At 46.4% G+C, this 22,983-nt stretch overlaps 2 protein-coding genes across 3 annotated transcripts in view; one reads left to right on the plus strand and one right to left on the minus strand.

The window, feature by feature from the left end:
• Nucleotides 1-22,983, plus strand: part of KIDINS220 (kinase D interacting substrate 220) — an 82,659-nt gene that overhangs the window by 57,613 nt on the left and 2,063 nt on the right. For both annotated transcript variants that reach the window (XM_036498028.2, XM_004582590.2), the window contains exons 22-28: nucleotides 3,800-3,978; nucleotides 4,991-5,217; nucleotides 7,732-7,845; nucleotides 8,550-8,606; nucleotides 18,157-18,285; nucleotides 19,659-19,757; nucleotides 20,966-21,202. In XM_036498028.2, the coding sequence (XP_036353921.2) occupies nucleotides 3,800-3,978; nucleotides 4,991-5,217; nucleotides 7,732-7,845; nucleotides 8,550-8,606; nucleotides 18,157-18,285; nucleotides 19,659-19,757; nucleotides 20,966-21,202 (1,042 nt within the window). The remainder of the gene's footprint in view (nucleotides 1-3,799; nucleotides 3,979-4,990; nucleotides 5,218-7,731; nucleotides 7,846-8,549; nucleotides 8,607-18,156; nucleotides 18,286-19,658; nucleotides 19,758-20,965; nucleotides 21,203-22,983) is intronic.
• The window catches only part of ID2 (inhibitor of DNA binding 2), a 42,093-nt gene continuing 23,743 nt past the window's right edge, over nucleotides 4,634-22,983 (minus strand). Inside the window, exon 4 of the transcript XR_009246005.1 lies at nucleotides 4,634-4,645. The gene's annotated coding sequence lies outside the window, so the exon portion shown is untranslated. The remainder of the gene's footprint in view (nucleotides 4,646-22,983) is intronic.

Below are 22,983 nucleotides of genomic sequence, written 5' to 3' on the forward strand. Positions count from 1 at the left end.
ATAAAATGCCCTGGCAGCTTGTTATAAAGAAATATAAGCTGGTCTCCAGGGAGATTTCCTAAAGGGGAAAGTTGCCCTAAGTGTAAAGAATGGGTGAAGACGAAAGGGAACATTCTAGTTACCTCTTGAGGTTGTTAAGGGTTTGTTGTTATCTTTCCCTGGAGGATTCTAGCTAGCTCTTGAGGTTGTTAAGGGTTTGTTGTTATCTTTCCCTGGAGGATAGTGGGCTTACAAATGAATGCCATTTGATCCATTCTTTCCCACGCTCCAATCTTAGTGAGTTTTTTCTGTGTGTTCCTTCTGCTTCCCAGAATCTCCAGAGTGTTCTCGTGGGGTGGTGTTTGATATGTAGGCACTCAACAGTAGAAAATAGTTGGTTCTGCTAGCAGTAAAATTTATTTTAACATTTAAAATTCTAGGGTACTGGGCCCGGCGAGATGGCATGGTGGTTGAGTTCCTCGCTTTGCATGTACCAGGATCCCATATGGGCTCCAGTTCTAATCCTGGCAGCTCTGCTTCCCATCCAGCTCCCTGCTTATGGCCCAAAGTCTTGGGACCCTGCACCCGCATGGGAGACCCAGAAGAGGCTCCAGGCTCCTGGCTTCAGATTGGCTCAGTTCCGGCCATTGCGGCCGCTTGGGGAGTGAACCATTGGACAGAAGATCTTCCTCTCTGTCTTTCCTTCTCTCTGTATATCTGACTTTCCAATAAAAATAAATAAATTTTTAAAAAATTCCAAGGTATTTGTTTTTCCATTTAAAATATTTAAGGAAAATTTATCTTGATTTTAAAGTCCTACTAAATAATGTTATTTGGCAACTACTAAAGGATGATAAATAATGCCCTCTTCATAAGTTATACTGTAAGAACTGCTTATATTTTAATTTAAAATAGAAATCTTTGTAACTTTTTGAATGGAAATAATACGAATGGCTTATGTAATTTCTGCCAAGGAATTCATATGGACTTTTCTTTTTTTTTTTTTTTTTTTTTTAAAGATTTATTCATTTTATTACAGCCAGATATACACAGAGGAGGAGAGACAGGAAGATCTTCCGTCCGATGATTCACTCCCCAAGTGAGCCGCAACGGGCCGATGCGCGCCGATCCGATGCCGGGAACCTGGAACCTCTTCCGGGTCTCCCACGCGGGTGCAGTGTCCCAAAGCATTGGGCCGTCCTCAACTGCCTTCCCAGGCCACAAGCAGGGAGCTGGATGGGAAGTGGAGCTGCCGGGATTAGAACCGGCGCCCATATGGGATCCCGGGGCTTTCAAGGCGAGGACTTTAGCCGCTAGACCACGCCGCCGGGCCCCATATGGACTTTTCTTTAAGCCACTGTCATTTATAATCAAAATGCTTGTAACTTACGTTGATGTTGGCATGGACAACATCTATGCTTGGTAGCATCCAAAGAAGTCTCATTTGAACTTCCTGGGAGCTCCTTGATGCTGAGGTTTTATAATGCTCTCCATGGGCCATTTAACTGCTGGCAGTCTTAATTCATATGATTCATAATACTAGAAATTTAAATTCACTCTTAATTGAAAAGTAAAGTTACTTAAATTCTTAAAATGCTAATAGCCTTTGGAAAAATATCTGAAAAATAAAGGCCCATATGATTTTGCTGGCCCACTGCCCAAAGCTTATCATTTACATAAGTATCTCTTTGAGTGAAAAGTTTGATGTACTGAGCTGCAGAGGAAAGGAGAGTGGTTCCAACCTGGAAGGCCACAGCAGCCATTGTGCTGGCGAGCAGCAGTGTGGGCTCTCACGGAGAGCACTGTCCCAGGGCCACTCCGCAGAACTGGCATCGGCGCTGCCCAGGTCTGTTCCAGGGACTTGCTTGTGTTTTGTACTAAGCCCCTGGTGTTTTGGGAGTTCAGCTGTTGATGAGCTCACTCTACTGTGCAGGCTCAGGTGGTTTTCACACTTGTAGCAATGATGCTGTCCAGTTCTTCAGCTTTTCCATTTCAGTTAAAATATTTTTAATCACCAGTTTCAGTATCAATTCATTACGGTCATCCCACCGGAGTGTCTCAGTTTCCTGCCTCTGTGTGTGTAGAGGGCCCTCTTGAACACCATGCAGACACCCTTGCTTGTGTTCTGTTCTCTCCAGCACCCTGTTAAGTGCTTATTTGCTGATTTTGCTCTCTGGCTTTGCCTTGAGGTGATATTTCATATTTGACTCCCAGGCATGTGTGTGGTCTGAGCTTTAAGTTCCGGTCCCTAAGAAACAACGTGGCAGATGCTGGTGTTAGGCTCCAGTTTCCCATCTGGAAGGCTGCGAACATGTCACGCTCCTCGGAAGCTGTTGTACCGCTGGCTTGGTCGGGAAGTGAGGCGTGTGGGTGGCATGAGTACACAGCACACTGCCATGTATAAATTGTACTATTTCACAAGTTTCGATGCATGGCGATTCCTGCAAAACCATTACAGGCTGGAAAGTGAACATAGCCATCACTTCTAGAAGTTTCTCCTTTAAATTTTTTTTATTAATTGTTAAGTGTACATATTTAGGGCTACAGTGTAACATTTTGATATGTGCTTATAGTGTATTGATGAAAAAGGGTGATAATCATTTCTCTTCTTTAAACATGATCAAATTTGAGCTGCTTAGTGAGGTTTTGACTCACATGGGGTTGGGTTTTCATGTGATGAGACATGGGGATCTAATTGTATTCTTCCATGTGTGTATATCTAGTTCGCCATTTATTGAAAAGACTATCCTTTTCCAGTGTATGTGCTCAGCATTTTTGGCAAAATCAGTTGGCTGTCAGGATGGAGTTCCTGGCTTCTGGCCTGACAGCCCTGGCTGTTGTGGCCATTTGAGGAGTGAACCAGCAGGTGGAAGATCTCTCTGTCTCTCTGCCTTTAAAACAAACAAACAAACAAACAAACAAATCTTTTTTAAAAAAATCACTCAACTGTGTATGTATCAATTCAGTTTTAGGTTCTCTGTTCTAGTCTACAGAACTTTGATTTTTATACCGGTGCCGTGTTGTTACAATGACTACAGCACTATAGTATGCTTTGAAACCAGATTATTTTATTTGCTCAGGATTGCTTTGTTCTGTTATTTTTTGTGGCTCTTCATGAATTTTCGGAGTGTGCTTTCTCTGTAATGCATGTCGTTGGTATTTTGTAGAGCTTGCACAGCGTCTGAGGCTTGCCCTAAGCAGTGTGGCTCTTCTAACAATACTAATTCTTTAATCCATGAACAAGGGATATCGTCTGTATTTTTTTGTGTCTTTGATGATTTCTTTCATCAGAGGTTATACTTTTAGCTAAAGAGATTTATTTCTGACCTACAGAAGTAACAATTTTATTAGTTCAGCCTGAGAATTTAGTAAGTACATTTTAAGATAAAATTTGTATTTATTTTCTTTGTGAAAGACCTGGAAGCAGAGACCTCTCTTGCCTTCCAGCTGTGTGACTCGGGACAGCTGTTTCTGTGCTGCCCGCGCCCTGTGCTCCTCTGTGGAGAGCTCGTGGTTTCGCCCTCACTGGGAAGAGACTTACCTGGGATACCTGGTGTGGGGGTGTTTCTGCTTTCTCTCTCCCAGTTCGCTTCCTGCCTTTGGCCAAAGGCAGTGTAAACACATTCATTTTAATTTAGTGGTTTTTAACAAGACCACTTTGGTTTCTTTTCTTTCTTTGGTTTCTGAGAACTTGTTTTGGAATAAGAGTGAAGTGTTTAAAATGTTTGTATAAATAGCATCATTTCTGTTACCTGTAGAATTCATCTTTCTAAAATAGTGACATCAGTGACCTTTTTCGTTTGTTGTTTATTCCTTGAAGAGTATCAAAGAATATTCCAACGACTAAAGATGTTGAGCCACTGCTTGAAATTGACAGTGACATAAGAAATTTTGAAGTATTTTTGTCCTCAAGGACCCCGGTCCTTGTGTCTCGAGATGTGAAAACCTTCCTGCCCTGCACTGTGAACCTGGACCCCAAGCTGCGGGAGATCATCGCGGGTGAGTGCTGACATCCGCTGCTCGGAGCTCCTCGGGCCACTTGCTGTTTCTAACTTGGCCATATGTTTCCATGGAAAACCAAGAAATACGGACCCAGGTACTGCTCAGGAGAATAAATGAGTAGGGATTAGGAATCTTGAATCCTTTTGGTAATGTTAAAAAATTCTTACTGCCAAGCTCACTGTAGAATGTTCTCAACCCCTAGTCCCACAACTCTGACTGTGGGGCTTTGGAACGAAATCTCTGCTATCATAGTTGTGACTTAAAGACACCAGTCCGCTGCAAGCTCTTCTTACCAGTCTTCTGTCCTTAATTGATAGGAGGAAGAAGACCTTTATATTACTTTCTATAATTTAGCTTAAATATGTGAACAAGAACTTGACTGTGGAGATGTTAAGGTTTTGGAGCAAATGAAGTTCCTGAGATCCCATGGCAGACGCACACGCACGTGCAGCCGCTGTTGTGCGATGAGGCTGTGCCAAGCTCCTCTGAGTTTTCCAGACGTTAGACAAGATCATTTAACCATGCCTGTGCGCTTCCTCCTGGTTCCTGTCAGAAGGCTCGTGTCCAAGGTGGATTTTGTCTTGGAGCCTTATTGTGGCTCTTGAATGGGTCTCATAGTGTGGCCAGTCTTACTAGATGCTGTCTCTGGTACTGCTTGACAAGTATGACTTAAAAAGTTAGCGGTTTGGTAGCACCTTATGGATCATCAGAATTTTCAAAAAGTCAGAAATGAACAAATCGTTACTAAGGAAGGAAAAAACTAATAGTTGCGGTGACTGAAGGAGAGAATCCTGGTGTGTTGGAAGTTTTGACGCAGAGTAGTTGGGTGTCTGTCGCGAACAGGCCTGTGCAGTGTTCGAGGTTTCCTGGCTACTTCTTCAGTCTCGGCTGGTCCCTGGCCTGAGGGATACAGCTGTTTCTGAGCAGTCACTAACACAGGAAGTGGTGCTTGTACTGACCCCCAGTGTCCTGTTTCTTTTGCCTCCTGGAATATGATGGAATCATCCAGATGTTCGTGCCGCGAGAGAACAGATCAATATTGGAGGACTGGCGTATCCCCCGCTCCCTCTCCACGAAGCTGCCCCGCGGGCGCCCTCCGGGTACAGTCAGGCTGCGTCGGTCTGCTCGTCCTCTGCCTCCTTCAATGGGCCCTTTGCTGGCGGGGTGGTCTCCCCGCAGCCGCACAGCAGCTACTACAGCGGCCTCACGGGCCCCCAGCACCCGTTCTACAACAGGGTAAGTGGGAGCTGAGCTCGTCAGACTTGACACCACAGACGTCGCTTGGGGGTCTGTCCCTGTCACCATCTCAAAACTGTACTTTGGGTTTAAAATAGGAAAAAATGTGCAGTTTCTAGATTTGAATACTAGAGATGGTGTTTACTTTTATTTATTTCCTTGATCGGAAAGTGAACTTGCCAGGGCCAGCAGTGACAGCCTCTTTTAAAGAAATCAATTTCTGTTTATTTATCAACAAGTGTTCTTTTAGTTATCTCTTGTATAGGATTTTTATGTTGACATTTGAAATAGTGATAAGCTTCAATTCCTACAGTAATTAAGTATTCCTATGTTTAATATGATTTATATCATTTAAATGTGAGGTAACCAAAGGATAATATTGCTTGTGGTAATCAGGTTACTGCCAGTGTCACAGTTGCTTGTTTTTAGGTTTTTATTTCAAATTGTCAGGCATAATTTTTTGCTTAGTATAACATGACAACTTTTTGTTGTTTTGTCTTTTAAAGGCAGGGTAGGGTGGAGAGAGAGGAAAGAGAAAGAAGAAAGAAAAAGATTACTTTTCCATCTGCTGGTTCACTTTCTCAGTGGCCACAATGCCTGTGCCTGGGCCAAGCCAGAGCCAAGCCAGTGCCAGGAACCAGGAACTCCATTCTGGTTTCCCAGAAATGGTAGCAGGGGCCGAAGCCTGAGGCTGTCCTCTGCTGCTTGTCCAGGCACATCAGCTGCAGGCTGGATCAGCCAGTAGCCACCACTCACACTGGAACTCTTGACTCAAACCAGCCCTTAGGCGTGTCACCATCCCAGCCCCAGACACTCACATTTTCTAGTGAAAAGACAGAGCATATTAATCCCAGTGATTCAGATCCCGTTGGGTTTAGACTGCAACTTACCTAGGTTCACTTTTAACTGATATTTTCTGGAGGAACATGCAGCATGAGCTCTAATGTGCTTTTTGCAACTGCACTGTAAGATCCATCAGTTTATTCCTGTTGCCTCCCTCTGTGGTCAGTGCCCGTTGAAGCCACATCAGGGTTGTGGGGAAAGGGGAGAGAGCCAAGGGAGTGTAAATGCAGCTTCTGAATTTCCGTCTGACGCGCAGGTCTGGAAGGTGTAGGCCGTGTTGTTCCTAGGTGCAGCAGGCACGCTGCCCGAGGACTGTGACCAGCAGCCTTCCTCCTGTGGTGGGCAGCGGGAGACGCAGGCTTTCTCTTATAGGAATCTGCTGTGTGCTCACATACAACACCTCAACTGACACCAGTGCAAGTTTTGAGCCAAGAAATGTATTAAAAAAACAACAAACTGGGCTGAGATTTCATGTTCACCGATTTTATGGATAGCAGTATGTTAGTGCTATCGTGGTACTTTATCTTTGTAAAAACTTTTATAATTTTTTTTCTTGTTTTTATGTTAATTGATTTTCTTTCTATAGGTATTTGAAACTTTTGGTCTTAAAGCAGAATAATTTTTTCGACCTGTAACAAGTAAAAATGATAGGGGAAGGCGTTACCTTAGTATAATGAAGTTCAGTAAGTTATTTTAGAAATAGTTTCAGTGCTTTCTTACTTTTAAAAATGTACACTTATTTGAAGGTACAATGAGAAGGAGACGAGAGAGATTTCATCTGCTGGCTGACTCTTCAGAGACTGCTGGGCCAAACTGAAGGCAGGGGCAAGGAACTTCCTCTGGGTCAGGGACCGAAGCACTCGAGCCGTCATCCCCGGCCACGCGGGGCAGAGCAGGGAGCTGGCTCCAACTAGGGTAGCCTGGACACGAGCTCTACTCCAGAATGAGATCCATGTGTCCCAGGCATGCTGTGACTTGCCGCCTCACAACACTGGCTCCAGCTGATTGGGTTTTAATATAATCGGATATAATTAGCTGTCACCTAATTATGTAAATCTGCTACAAATAAATGCAATCATTTGAAATTTTGTGAACAATAGTTATGAGAAGTATAGTTGCTTATTTATGATAATACCACTGACATGTAAGGTATAAACTCCGGGAACTCAGAATAACATTATTCCTGCAAACAGCAGTGTTTATACCATCCAGCCTGTTTTTGGCAGGGATGGGGAGATGGGGTGGGCAGTGGGAGACCACATCCTATTTCAACTAATTGTTTTTTGGGGGGGAGGGTTTGTTAAGCAATAGGGTCCTAAGATCTCAGTTTACTCTTTAAAGTCGAATCTTTGGAGAAATAGTGAGTTAATAATGGAAATCACTTAGAGCCTGATGCGTAATAATCCTGTAAGCGTGTGAAGATCACCTCGTAAGTCCAATGGTAGGGTGCAGAACTCTGTTTTAATGTTTATATTAATGAACAACATAAAGGTAGAAGTAGTATGTCCTAAGTTTGGGTTTGTGGTAGAATACGACAGAGGCATTCTTCTTGTTTTCCCATTTGCGTTAACAGTTTTGGGGTCATGTTTGGCTGGTTTCATTTGATAAATCTCATTATGCTTTGATTTCTGTAATTGTTCATGCCCTGTTTTGTTACGTGTTTTTCCATAGCCATTCTTTGCCCCCTACCTTTACACGCCAAGGTATTACCCTGGCAGTTCCCAACACCTCATCTCCCGCTCATCCGTAAAAGCGAGTTTGCCCAGGGATCAGAACAATGGCCTAGTAAGTATAAAAAGGGGTATCTCAAATCTTAATCTCATAGCAAACATAAGGAGCATTACAAGTTTGGTCATTTGTTTTCGGTAGTAAGAGTGCAATTTATTTTATAAACAGTTTTAAGAAATAGAAATGATTGCTAACATAAGATGTATTTTATTTTCATTTCTGGTGAATTTTGGTGGAAGGCAATGACTGCTAGCCAGCAATAAATGTCGCATTTCTAAAAGCAGAGGTTCTGGCTGAGAGTAATGTCTGTTTCCAAAACTTTCTAACACTAAACTTTGTATCTGCTAATTTCTGATACTGTTTGAAAAATATATACATATATTATATTGCATACATATTTATGTTAGTACTATGGTATAAAAAAGAAAGACTATCTAAAGGGCACTCCAGTGTAATGGCACGAGTTAAGGAGGACGAGGAAAATGACTCTGATATGCTGCTGAAGCGAACCTGACAAAGTGCGTTTGTGCCCAGTATTGTGGATTGCTTGGTGATCAGCTTCGTTTCACTTAAGAAAAGCAATTCTGTGAAAATATTCTGATAAATTAGGAGACAAACTACCGACGGACAGTGCTGCTTCTGTCTGGCCATGTGTGAAGGCCCCACGGCTGGCAGGAGGCCGCGCGGGCGCTGCGTGCTCCTGCTTGCTGGTGGTCTGGCTCTCCTCCCCTTCTCACACACTCTCTGTTCTGTGTTGCTAGGAGGTTATCAAGGAGGATGCTGCCGAGGGGCAGGCTGTGCCCGCAGACCCCTCGCGGGTAATGGAGTAGTGTCGTGGTGTGAAGCTGCCTCGCGTGCTTCTGCAGCAGTAATGACTGGCTTAACAGGCTGACAGCCGTGCGCTAACTCTGCCTTTGCGGTGTGCTGGCGGCTAGTGGAGAGCAGCTGGGCGCTAATGATTGCAGCTCATAAATGAGTTAAAAAGCTAACATGTAACCCTAACCCCCCTTGCTTCTCCTGCTTTTCCCTTTTCTCAATGAGAGGTGGGACCTTTCTCGTTTTCTGGTAAGGCAGGGATTTTTCCAGCATCATTGGGAGTGTTGGTGAGATTAGACATGACGGTCAGCTCCGTTTTGACAAAGGCTGTGGTTGAGACTGACTGTAAGAGCCCACGTGTGTAAGAGCTGGCCCTGTGCCCCTTGAGACCAGAAACACGATGGGAGCAGATGAGTGTCGCTCCGTGCAGAGCTGGCGATGACTCAGTGGCACGGTGCAGGGCTACTTTTGTTTTCTGTGTATTTATTAAAATGAAATTTCTAGGAAAGCACATGGCGAGATCAGCAAGCTGAGGTGGTTATTTCAACCTTTTTGTGTGCCACCATCTGGACATAGATTCGTTCAGAAAGAATTGTTGGGCATGTCACTTTGTGCAGCGATTGAGCTTTAAAGCTACATTCGAGCAGCCAATGTGAAGGATAAACACCATGTCCTCACTTCTTTTATTTTATCTGCACAACATGTAAAAACAATTGGCTTAAGCTAGAGTTATGCTGAGAAGTGGTACAGCATTAGTTACTGTGGGGGATTGATACATCCTAAGTTTATCCATAGTTTTTAATTTGAAAAAAACTGTTTCTAGCATAAACTTCCTTGAAGTTAACAAGAGAAAAAGGATTCATTTTGTGTCTTCATTGAAGGGTTGAGATTCTTAAGTCGTGAGCATTTCCTCTGACGTGGTTGAGTGATGGGCCACTTGCAGTGTAAACAGTTAACAATGGGTTCAGGTGTTGCTGGGTCGTCACGCTGTGTACCAGAATGACTTCGGCTAGACAGAGAACCTCCCATACGCAAATTCGTACGAGCAATGCAATTTTTAAGCTAAAATTTTTTAGCCAGTTTTTTATGCAAGCCGGATATCTGAAGAACTGGAGGGCTCACTGCCACGAATGTGCTGACGTAGCTGCTGCTGCCCAGCTCGAGTTTGAAGGGAGACACTTAGAGCTCAGGATGCTGCAGGTGCTGTCGAACCAGGGACGGGGGATCAGCAAGTTTTGAAGCAGTTTTTGGGGAAGGGGAAATGATGCAGTTCCTGAGATGTGTTTAGAAACTCAGTAACAAAGAATAAAGGTGCTTGCTTTTGTTTAGTGAAATTACTATTCACTGTTTTTCTAAAAAATATTAAAAGATAGTTTTGTGATTGAGTGAGCAATACATGCTTCCCAGTTTTCTTTTACTTTTAAGAAATTAACATGCCAGTAGCACATAAGCTGTGTTTGTAGGTTAGAAGTCAGTAGATGCTTGGTTCAAGCCGTGAGAGCAGTGGTGGAAATGTGGGGGAGGCGCACGTAGGACACTGGGGGACTCCATGGCAGGCCAGGCGAGAGTCCTCGGGGCAGCAGGGCCTTCCTGTACTCCCGGGAAACCCTGAAGCCGAGTCTGCACCTGTTCGCCCTCCTGTCCGTGATAAATCAGGAACATGGACAAACTGTCATGTCATCATAGAAACAAACAAAAAACTAAAAAGGGAGTTCATAAATGGGTAACCAGCTATGGAGTTTTTTAAACATGGGCCATCCCATCTTTTTGTTTTTTTTTTTTTAAATTGTGAGAATTTTCTGTGAAGATTTTGTAAACTTTGTAGATCAAGTCCTTGTGAAAATAATCTGGCTTTTTCAGATTAAGGAGCCTTGCTGATTATAGCTTGTGAAATCCAGTTGATAAGATAAATTATAGATATATCCAAGTGTTTCACAAAGGGGAGAATTGGTGAGATGCTCCCTTCCAGCTCTTTCCTTTAATTTTCTAACTGGGGAGAAATCTATACCCAGCGTTGTAAATCCACGCAGAAATGTTAGTGCGAGATCGGGGTGTGCTCCTGGCACCTCTGTGCGAAGCAGGATAGGTATCCGCCCAGGAGAGTGTCATGAGGGAGGCGCCTCGGAGCTGCGGCTCAGGGTGCCCGGAGCAGCAGGCCTCTGGCCCCACCGTGGCCTTGCCTTCTCTTCTGAGGCTCCTGGCCTGTTTCCTCGTGGCGTGGATGAAGTGGGTGCAGCTGACCTGAGGCACACAGCCTGCGTGCCAGATTTGGAAGTAGCACCTCACAGCATTATTTCTCTGTGTCAGGCACCAAGCATGCTGTCATCCCTACTGGTCTGAGTGAAGACCACCTTGGGGCAGAGCCCCCCGGCCTTGGGCACTCACTGCGTTGCTGTGAGTCCCAGCCTTCTGCTATGGAAGAAGCAGACCAGGAGCACTTAGCCTCAGTACTTTAAATAGTTCCTGTACCTTACTGTGAGCCACCCAGAGGCCAGAATGCATGCAGCTGTGGAGATTGAGGGGCAGAACTGCTCTTAGAGATCCTGAAGTCAGTGATGTACCTTGTTCACGTCCATCTGCTGACTCCCACCTTTTCAGCTCTTGTTTCCTAAGCCTGAAAGCATGTCTGTTTGCTGATTGTCTCAGCATCCCGAAGCACGTCTAGATTGTTTGGCGGCTCAGCCGCGGGAGAATGTTCTGAGCAGTGTGTGGCTAATGGAGTGCTTCGCTCCAACCGAGACGGCTGTGAGGTCACGAGACGGTATCGGGGACCCTGAAGCGTCACTGCACAGCGTGACAGAACTTCGCAATCTGGAAGCTTCCCGGGGCGATTTCCCTGGTGCTTCTCCCTTAGTTCAGTCCAGCTCCTTGGAAGCAGTGCCAGCCAGACGACTCCACAGCATTCGGAGGGAGCCTACTCTGGGGCCCCTGGTGGTCCGGCTCCCCTCGGTGGTGTCTGGTCTTCTAACGTAAAACAAACTACTGCTGCTGCCAGCTGTGACTCATTAAAAAGCACCTTTTTTTTTCTCCCAAAGGACAAAATGATAGAGCGTTTCTTGTCCCTTTCGTTGAATGACTTGATGTTGAGTACTTCTAGTGTCTCTGTGGTGGTCCCTTGGCCCAGCAAGCATTCGCTGGCACAGGAGGCACGGGGTCCGAGCAGGGGCAGCACTGGTCGACCTGCCTTCGCTGGCTGTGGGCTGAAGGCTGGCACCAGCACGGTCAGTTCTCTCAGCTCTCTGCCACAGCACTGACCCCGAGGCAGCTGTACCTTGTTGAAAAGACATGACAATAACCAGCACATGGCATTGTCAACAACTGCAGATTTGCAAAGGCACTGTTAATACACCACATGATCTCCTGTGTGCTGTTACCTTGAAGATCGATGAAAGTTACTGAGTTACATTAAAATCAAGACCTCGGTTTGCTGACACGGGAGCCAAGCCACAAGTGAGCATCTAAAGTCAAAGGGGGCCCCCTGCAGGTCGTTTCTATCTCCACCACTGGGTTAGCCTTGCAGCCTGTTGGCAAACACGTGTGTGAACAAGCCAAGCTGTCTCCCTGTGTTCAGGGGAAGACGTGGACAAGGCAGGTGGCGATGCCGTGGGGAAGGAGCTGCAGATGTCGAGCGGTGGGCTGCCTCGGGCTCGGGGCCGACGCTCCCTGTCGCTCTCCCAGATTCCTCAGTTACTTTGGCCAGTAACACATTTTTAAGAAGATTTATTCATTTATTTGAAAGGCAGAGTTAGAGAGAGAGGTCTTTGAGAGATGGTCTGCTCCCCAGATGGCTACAGCAGGCAGCGCTGAGTCAGGCTGAAGCCACGAGCTCCGTTCTGCATCTCCCCAGTGCTCGGCCCATCGTCCAGTGCCTTCCCGGGACCAGTAGCTGGATCAGAATGGAGCAGCTGGGATTTGAACTGGTGGTCATCTGAGATGCTGGCACTGAAGGTGGAGGCTTAACCCATTGTGCCACAACACCAGCCCTTAGGTCTTTTTTTTTTTTTTTTTTAAGATGGCCTTTAAAAATGTAATGTTAAATCTTATTTGCCAACTTAGACTTAGGTAATAAAATGTTTATGGTAGAATAAGTTACAAATTCCCAACTGATTAACAATAGTCTTCTTTTGTGTTTTGTAGTAAACTGTAATTTCATTGTATTTCTTTTGTTTATATTTCTGTAGACTTCCACAGATACATCCATATAAAATATTAGCTTTAAAAACCTTATTAATCAGAAGTTGATAGTGTGAACTAAGAGCGAGGTCCCATGGAGTTCTCCTGATGCTGAATGTGCTGTGAGATGTCTGACGTTGGACGGGAAAGTCCTGCCCTCTCTCTTGTCATGTCGGAATGGTGTTGTAGGTTGTCTCCATACGGCACTGTCATCTGTAGGTTAGGAATCTCCGACACCAATCTAAGCACAGCAGCATAGTTGGTGCCAATCATTGTTTAAAAAATTTAAAAACTGTACATCATTAAAATTATGTTAATTACAATCTTCAATTGTTTTTTCCTCCATTACATTAATGATTTCATGAGTTATAAGATTTTCAGAGATTTTTTTCTACAAAGTGATTTTAAGATTTTTTTTATTTAAACAAAAATTTTTAAAGATTTTATTTATTGGGCCTGGCACGATAGCGTAATGGCTAAAGTCCTCGCCTTGCATGCCCGGGATCCCATATGGTCACTGGTTCTAATCCCGGAAGCTCCACTTCCCATCCAGCTCCCTGCTTGTGGCCTGGGCAAGCAGTCGAGGATGGCCCAAAGCCTTGGGACCCTGCACCTGCGTGGGAGACCCGGAAGAGCTCTTGGCTCTTGGCTTCGGATTGGCTCAGCTGCAGCCGTTGCAGTCACTTGGGGAGTGGACCATCAGATGGAAGATCTTCCTCTCTGTATATCCGCCCTTCAATAAAAAGAAATAAATCTTAAAAAAAAAAGATTTTATTTATTTTTTTAATTGGAAAGGTAGAGTTACAGAGGAAGAAGGAGAGTCAGAACTACTTCTACCTGTTCACTTCCCAGATGTTTGCAATCCCAACCCAGGAGCCAGGAACCTGTTCTGGGTCTCCCATGTGGGTGCAGAGTCCCAAGGCTTTGGGCCGTCCTCTTCTGCTTGCCCAGGCCACAAGCAGGGAGCTGGAAGGGAAGTGGAGCAGCCAGGACACGAACTGGTGCCTGTTTGGGATCCAGGTGCGTGCAAGGCGAGGACTTTAATCAAATTTCAAAGTGTATTTTTTAACATGGGCTGTAGTAGGATTAGATATTTTATCTTATGATATCATAAGATATACTATCAAGTAATTAATGTTTTAAATTTAATTTTAGATTTGTGTGTGTTAGGATTCTTAACATTTCATACCAGTTTGATTTGCCTGGTTTTCCTATTGAGTGTATGGCCCATTACTTAGTCTTTTAACAGGAAAAAATACTAATTTTGAGAGTACAGTTATAACTACCAAGCACACAGGAATGAAATTAGACTCCAGTCCGTGTGTGTGTGTGTGTGAGAGAGAGAGAGAGAGAGAGATCCTGCTGGGATAGATTGTTCACAGTTGGAGAAGTGAGGGAAGTGGCAGAATCTGCTGGGAAATATGATGCTCACTTGATGCTTCATTCCACACTGTGTCCTTTCTTCTGTTGTGCTTCTCCTCCAAGCCAGGTGACTCTGGGCTCACCGCCAGGTGCAGGAGCCCCGAGCTCGCTGTCCCTGTTAGATCACTAGAAGCGGCCGGAGGCAGCTCCGTGCTCGGCTGTGCCTGACTCGGCTCGTGCAGTGCCTGGGTCTCCGCTAAGTAGTGGTTCAGCTCCGCATGGCCCGTGTCTCTGGCTGAGCGAGTCTGAGCTTATCAAAGACGAGAATGTTCCAGAGCGTAGTTTCCATCTAATTTCAATGTAAAGTGAGAACAGTTTTCTCACGGAAGGCTGCATGTTGTGTTATGTTTTACAGCCTGGGGAAATTCTGCATTTTGAAGTTTAATAACTTAAACTAACATTTTCTGCATTTAGTTTTCTGAGTTAGTGTTTCTTCTTAATTGGTTCTGACGTAGAAGACCACTGTACTGAAATGATGTGTTCTTGATAATAGGTAAATTTCAAGTAAGAATGCATGGCCAGTGTTTTAGATTAGACTGTTCTCAGAGTATCACTTTTTGAGTTTACCTGCTGATCATGGTTTCTCCTTGCTGTTCCCGTATCACTCTTGCACTCTCTGCATTTCTTGATGTTACCCCCCAAATCAGTATTTTAGTTAGGGTTCATTTGGTTTCAGAATAACCTCATTGTGCATGGCTGTTTTACAAAAGGCCTGTCGGGATTGTCACGCCCTTTCCACTTGGACAAGCACGTTGATGAAGTTCTGTGCACACACAGACAGTGCTTAGACTGTATTTTGGATAAAATTTAGGAACCTTTGTTTGTGTGTGTGTGTGTGTGTGTCCTTCTGAAGCTTTCAAAAGTCACTGATATGTGTGTGTATATATGGACATATATAAATTAACTTGTATATTCTGCCTATTCCCTAATGAGGTAGTTATTCTGACTGGTAAAATGTGAAAGTTTTAAAGACTCCTGAAAGTAATGCTTTTCTGTTAAAAGAAAAGGATAATACCTTTCTAAGCACAATTTTGTTGCTGAATTCTCAGATTCTCTACGGAAATAACATACGCTTTAATATTTTCTGTTTTTCACCTTAAATTGACAAGATTTAATTTGGTCATCTATAGTTGCTCTTTCCTGTATACTCAAAAATAGAATTCTTTGGGGGAGTTTTAAAAGAACTTTTTATTTTAAAAGTAATTTTAGGCCTATAGAAAGGTAAATACTGCATTTTCTTATTGGTGACATCTTTATTAACCGTAGTATAATTACCAAAAGCAGAAACGTAACTTGACAATTTTTTTTGGTTGACATCAGAAAGCCACAGGCATGCCGCCCTGCCCTGCGCAGGCATCGGGTGAGGGGCTTGCTGGTGCCCGTTCCCTTCCCGGCTGGAGATACTCACGTGGGCACTTGGCAAAGCTCCAACTGCCGGGTCTCAACACAGTGAGGGCCATTTTTTTCTGTTTTAGTGACTATCTGGAGAAGATGCTTTGAAACTCTGAAAATAGCCAGTTTTGCTTTTCCTTTAAATTCGGTGTGCATCAGTGGATCTGCAGACACCACTGTTACTGTAGTGTTTGTGTAACAGTAATTTTCTCTTCCCTTTCTACATTTATAAATTTATTCCAGTTTAAGAATACTTATAATGCAAAGTTGGGTTTTCTTCCTAGTTCATTTACTTATCCAATTATTTACTAATTATGAATATTGCATATGCATATATATGCATTGCAACCCCATGATTATTTTATTGGCCAAATTGTTCCTTTATGGGTTTTGAGCAAGTATTTATTTGAGGGAGAGAAAGAAACGGCCGACCCACATGCTAGTTCGCTGCCTAGCTGTCTAAGTGCAGAGGTGGTTGGAGGCTGACGCTGCCTGCTGGGAGATCCCAGACTGCGCCCATTCCCTTAGCTTCCCTGCTTGCTCCCGGGGGCCGCAGGAGCAGGAACGTGACCCGGCTTCTCCAGTGTGGGACGTGGGTCCTAACCGAGAGGCCCAGCGCCTGCCCCTCTCCTGTGATGGTCTAAACACATTGGAGCAAGGAGACATGGAGGTGTCCACATTATCGCTTAGAAGATAAGCATCACTCGGTACTGAGTGAGGTACTGACTCGTGTTACTACATGAATGGATCTTGAATACGGTATACAGCCAGTGAGAGACTAGACACAGAAAGTGAGACAAATGTCCAGAGAAGATGAATCTGCAGAGGTAGACAGTGGGCCCAGGAGCTGGGGCTGGAGAAGGGCAGGCGAGCGGCGCTGGTGTGGCAGGGGCTGTTTTTGGGGTGATGGTGGGGAGGCTCTTGGAGTCACTGAGCTTGGCACTTGAAATGGGAGAAGCACGTGGCCTGTGCACTTCATCTCAATTAAAAGGTAAAACCAGCATGGTTATTTAAAATTCTCCCAAAGCATTTGCACAGTACACCATGGCTAATGGACACTTTTAGTATTGGATATACTTATCTAGACAGAAAGTGGTACTATGTATGAAGAGATGAAAATGAATTATGGAAAGATCAGTGTTTTGCTGTTAGTGTCTTTAAGCAGTTGAACCCTGGGCCATGTAGTCTGTGGGGTGTTTTAAGTTGATATACAATGAAAAGCTGTGAGTGTGCTTGGTGCAGCACTCCCCGGGGTTTCTTGCGCACCTGTGTGTGTTACGTCTGTAACCTTGGCACGAATTCCTCTCCCTCAGTTCCCACTTGAACTGTCCGTCCACTGTCCTCCTGCCACAGCTGTTTGTCTTCAGGAGTGTATCATGGACGTGTGCTGCAGGGGTAGTCTGTGCGTATATTTACGTATCACTCAGCAGGGAATCCTTCCTGCTTCAAGAAATGTCCAGCAGCCGTTTTTGGCTGTGTGGTGGTCTACAATAGATGTATTACAAATGTAGGTGACCTCGAGGATATAAGCAGTTTAGTTATCACTTGATTAGTTTGTTTGGAACGTTACCTTCATGGTAGTTGCTTTGTTGTCTCTTTACTGCAGTCCTAGTTTTCATAACATTTTAAAAACAGACAGCTGGAGCAAGGAAATTAGAAAGTTCTGAGAGCAACTGAGTCAGGGAGCTGGTGCAGCTGGGCACCGGCCCTGGTCTCTGTGCCGTCGAGCCCCCGGGGCGCTCTCCCTCGCAGTGCGCCCCTCACAGCCTCGCTGGATCTCAGGCGTAACTGAGACGTGTGTGTCCATGAGCACGGGCAGGGCTTTCCTGAACATTCTACCTTACTCCGGGAATGTTTTTCTTTTAAACACTAGGCTTATTTATTGTTTTGAGTTATTTAAATGAAACACATTTTTCTTTTTTTTTTTTTTAATCTTTGTTTTAGGACACAACTTAATAGGCATTGGGGTTTCCCCTCCGCCTCATCCCCCCCACTGTTCTCTCCAGTCTCTCCAGTACCCTCAGAAGTCCATCCCACTGCCACTGAGGTGTCTCCCAACAATGCAGGGGTTTATCTGTCGTTCAGAACAAATTTTAATAGGGTGCATTTTACTTTCACATGTTTAAAAAAGTAATATAATGGTTTTGTAGTGACATTGTACAGCTTGTAAAGGGAGAGTTCTAATGCCTTGGCTATAACATTTGACCCATTAAAGCTTCCTGAGTAACGTAGGCGCTCAAATATAACCTCATAGATTTACCTTTTGTCTTCCTGTAATGTAGACAGCAGTCATGTTCCCTCTGTCTCCTCTTCTTAGTGGCAGCCGCCTTCTCTCTTGAGATCCTGCTGTAAACATTTGAGAAGTGGGTGCAGGTTTGGTTTCTGGAATGTTCTATCTTAGAAGAGTGTGTTTGATCACTCTAAGATACGTAGAAGCTACTAGTAAGATGTCGCAGTCGCTAGATCTCCCCTAATGGCGTTTCCTTGCCACACTGCACATTTGTTTTTATTTCCATGATGTGACTTGTGAGTTTGGCTTACGTGTGCTCTTCGTGCCTTGCCCAGGGATGTGGCCCTGCCTCGGGAGCGGCGGCGTTGCACGCGATGAACGTGGAGGCCGTGTGTGAGAAACTGAAGCAAATTGAGGGCCTGGACCAGAGCCTGGTGCCTCAGTACTGCACGACCATCAGAAAGGTGCTGGTTCCCCCGTGGGCTGCCCAGGGCGAGGGCGAGGGGGCACCGAGCCGCCTCTTCGGGACTGCCAAGGGGGTCTCTGCTGGAACGGGAAGGCTCTAACGGAAACTGAGTTTTTCAGTCTTATATGTAAAATCGCTTTGTTGCCTCTGAATTTGTAAGTGTGTAAGAAACAGAAGCAGCTCTTGCAGTGCTGTTTTTGAGGAAAGGACCCTACAGTAAGCAAACAGGGAGAAGTTCAGGTTCGAGGGGCCTGGGCGTGTGTCCAGTGGGGAGCAGAGGAGGTGGGACGGCCTTTCTTGGGCGTTACATTTTCTTTCGTTGTAACACTGATATAATGTCATAATTATCAAAGTAAATCAAGCTTGCTGCTTTTCCCCAGAAAGCTCATCTTTGTGTCATACAGGTCTTCTTTTCTGTCCTGTGGATGACCTCCTTGGGTATGTGGAGCTGATGCACTAGTGGACTTGTGTTTCTTCTGAGACCCTGTCCTTGTAGTTCTCGTGGTGACCGTGACACTGGACAGTTCTGCCAGGCCGCCTGTCAGTGGATTGTCCACTGAGCTGCACTTCTCCGGTGCTGGGGTGAAATGGAACACTCCCAGTAGGCCTCTGAGGTTGGCACGCTTCTGAGGTTGGCCAGGCGCCATGTTACCATGTCAGTGTCAGCGTTAAGTCATGGTTTCAGGTCGTGGCCGTTTCCTCACACTGATGGTCCCTGTGTGTCCCTGTCTGCACGCCAGCACTGCCCCGCTGTCCTCCTGCAGCAACTGTCTGCTGTGTGTATGGAGGGGACGGGGTGACCTCTCCTGCAGAAACGCCTTGTAGCCACTTGGCATCCAGGAGCACCCTGCTGTCCTCCTGCTGACCCTGGCTTCCATTGCCACAGCTGGGGCTCTGCCGACCTTCACCGTAATATTCCGAAAATTTACTGCAAGTAATGACATAAAATTTTCTCTTTCTAAACTCAGCCAGCACTCATTGCTAGTAGCAGAAAGACTAGTTTTCTTATTTAAGAAGAAGCCCTGGGGACCTGGGGGTGCTGTGCATTTTGTGTGGGCTCAGTAACCTGGGAGTCAGTGAGCAGGCACTCCTGCTGCTGGATGCTGTCACCTAGCAGGTGGAGCAGGTCTATCCACTGGCCTCAGGGCCCGGCGCTCCTGGCAGGACCAGGGCCTTGGCTCCGCTGGCCAAGGTTAGAAAGCAGAGGCATGGCGTGTTGCTTGTGACGAGACAGGTGCCCTGCAAGTAGCGGGGCGGTGTTTCTGGGGCTGGTCTCCAGTTCACTTTTCTAACACTAAATGTAAGTACACTTTCTAAATCACTACAAGTCCAAATATTCACACTTTGTGTTTTTGCTTTTACTTTACCCAGGCAAACATAAATGGTCGTGTATTAGCTCAATGTAACATTGATGAACTAAAGAAAGAGATGAATATGAATTTCGGAGACTGGCACCTTTTCCGAAGCACAGTAAGAAATTTATAATGTTATTATAGTTACAGTATTTTATTGTAACATTTAAAATAACCTGTAATCTTGTACAGACTGGTACCAATAAGTACTGATACATATGACACTTTTTTATGTTTACGAAAAAAGAGTTTAATTGCTGCATTTGGCCTTTGTGCCCAAGCCTGTTGATGGAGAGTAGACGCAACAGCGCTCGTCACCCTTAGCCTTTGTGGGCATCGCACTCAGGAAGCCGGGGGGACGTCCCCGCCAGTTCTTCCTGGTTTCACTTGAAGAGCCTTCCCAGCCCCATCGACCCCTGGGCCTGGGTCTTTGCTGGTGTCCCTCCTGGGCCGGCATCACCCAGCTCTCACAGGAGCCCTTGTGCGTGCCCCATCCTCCTGGTGGTTGGTGGCCCTGAGCTGCTGCCAGTGAGGTTCCTGGCACTTGTGCTTCCTGTTGGCGCATCTGTTCCCAGAACAGCTCAGTGGGTTCTTTGCTCAGCTCAGCACAGAAATAAAGAGCTGGGAACCAGTTGCAGGCAGAGAAGTTTTATTTGGGAAGTGACAGGTGAGTGTAGAAAGGAGAGGGAAGGGGAAAGCCCCTCCCAGGAGAGAGCCAGGAGGTGGGGGGCCTCTGGAAAGGAGAGAGGGAGAGAGGCCAGAGGTTGGAGGAGGGGTCTTGGGATTGTAAGTGCTCCCTGACCTCTCCTTGTGTAGGAGAATGGTCTCAGCCGGCTAGGAACGGCTGGGCACTTCTTGTTCCATCCACTGGAGGCGTGGCGGTCTCGGAAGGTCTCACTGGCCGCTAAGCCTGCCCCACTCTGCGCTTGGAGTGCTGCCTTGTCCCTGCTGGCCTCCAAGCCGAGTCCAGGGCTGCCCGAGCACCCTTGCCCTCTGCCCTATGGTGAGGCTTCCTGGGTAAGTCCTCTCCCTACACCAACTCCGCCCCAGCTCTGGTTTGATTAGATACACACTAACTGCATTTTGTTTTGTTCTCAAGTTAGTTTAAAGGAATGTGATGAATATGAATAAGACTCCCACTGCTGCCTGTAGTAAGAGTCGAAAGGAGAGATAAGCAAATGTGTGAATGCGCTGGAAAGTCTCTCGGAAGTGTGTGCTTGCTTCTAACAGATAGCTTTGTCAAGTGTGATCTTTTAAAACCATTTGTAAAGCATCTAAGATCTGATTTGTCAGTGTAGGTGGTTATGATTCTTCCCTTCTGTTAAGATACTGGAGATGAGAAATGCAGAAAGCCAGGTGGTCCCTGAAGACCCACGTTTTCTTGGCGAGAATGCCGGCGGCTCTGTGGCCCATGGTGAGCCTGCCCGTCGCTCCTCACACAACGAGCTGCCTCACACCGAGCTGGCCAGCCAGGCCCCCTACACACTCAACTTCAGCTTTGAGGAGCTGAACACCCTGGGCCTGGACGAGGGGGCCCCGCGCCACGGTCACCTGAGCTGGCAGGTGGGTACTGCAGGCACAGTCCTGTCACTCAGCTCGCAGGGCTGCTTGGGCTAAGGATGCTTTGCTGCAGCCTCACCCCAGGTGTCATGGAGACGCACGCTGTGCCTGCGTGGACTCAGCAGGGGCGCGGGCTCTCAGGGAGCTGTGTTCCCCGGGGCAGGGACAGGGATAGCCAGCAAGGCAAGGAGAAAGAGCTATGCCAACCAGGAAAGAGGGCTGCGGCCTGGTGGGTGGATGGGAATTTGGCCTGGCAGTTAGGTGCAGGCTGGCTTTTCTCTTGCTGCTCTCATGTGACTGTCCTTGACCCTGGCTGAGTGAACTTCCCTGGAAACTGTCTGCTCGTTCTGCTGAGCGCTGGATTTTGGCTTCTCAGTCATACACACCCTTCCTAGATTCTTTCTGTATTTGTTTGCTTGTTTCTTCCTGTCATTCAGATTTATTTATATGAAAGGCTGAATGATAGAGGGACACACACACACACACACACACACACACACACTGAGAGAGGGGGAAGGAGCAAGATCTTCCACTGCTGGTCACTTCCCAGTTGGCCACAAGGCCAGGGCTGGGCTAAGGCTGCTTCCAGGAACCTGAGGCTTCGGCCAGTCTCCCGTGTGGGCAGCAGGGGTCCGAGGACGTGGGCCGCTTCCTTCTCCCTTTCCAGATGCATTAGCAGGGAGCTGGACTGGAGCAGATGAGCTGGGACTTGGCCAGCACTCACTGTGGGGTGCGGGTGCAGCAAGCCTAGCCTGCTGAGGCTCGGCTCAGGTCCTGGAGGTGCCTTCAGAAGAGGAAGGGCAGGTGAGACACAGGCACAGAAGCCAAAGCAAGACATGAGAGGGGACAAGGAGTGACAGTGAGCTGGGAGCCAGCGGCCAAGGCCCTGAGACCAGCGGACATGGTGGAGTGGCCCCTCTGCGAACTGGCTGTGCCGTAGCTCCAGACTCTGTCCACTCAGGACCCCTTTCCACACTGACCACGACCCTAAAGACTCCAAGAGAGCTTCTGTGAACAGCAGTGTTGCTACCAAGTTCACTGTGTTATGGATGAAGATGGAAGTGCTTTCTGAATATTTGTTCATTTAGTTAAACAAGCTGCCCAAACCCTGTTTTATGAAAACGACTACAGGGGGCTTTAGAGAAGTTGTAAAAGATTGCTCCTGTTCCATGAATTTTTGAAGTCCTCTCATTTTTTCCAGACAAAATTTCATGACAGTGGTTTTGTCTGACAAATCCCTTTGCTTCCCTGCCTCCTGCTGGGCTCTGGACGTGCCTGGGCCCCCTTGGGAACGTGAGGGGAGAAGGCCCCCGCCCCGTGGGTTCTCGAAGGCGCTCCCAGGCCGTCCATGGTGCCTGAGCCATCGCAGGGACACTGGGAGGAGAGCCCAGCCTGCTGCTGTGTCTGGTCTTCATGCTTTGCTCTCGCCCTTCTGAGACCCTTCATCTGTGTTTCCACTCCTCATTTGTTAGTTTTTCTGGGATCTGAAGGAGTTTTCACCTCCAACCTTCACGCCTGACATCACCTTTATGAGTGCCCCATTTCTCCACGCCGTGCCCTCTTGGTGGCCTCGTGCCTTGTGTCTCTGCTCCCTGAGGGTTCCCCTTTTTTCCCATGCTCCTCTTGGAGCCCCTCATTTGCCTGCTGATGGCGCTGAGTCTATTTTCTTCCCTGAGTCGAAGTTTGAGAGCAACTTGCTGCCAGCCGAGTTGGTGTGAGGCTGCTTTCGCCCTTCTTGGGTTCTGAGCTGTGTCTCTGCCTTCCAGGGGTGATGCATTCATTTC

This window comes from Ochotona princeps, chromosome 8 (genome assembly GCF_030435755.1).
Source record: "Ochotona princeps isolate mOchPri1 chromosome 8, mOchPri1.hap1, whole genome shotgun sequence".
NCBI classification, from domain to species: Eukaryota; Metazoa; Chordata; class Mammalia; order Lagomorpha; family Ochotonidae; genus Ochotona; species Ochotona princeps.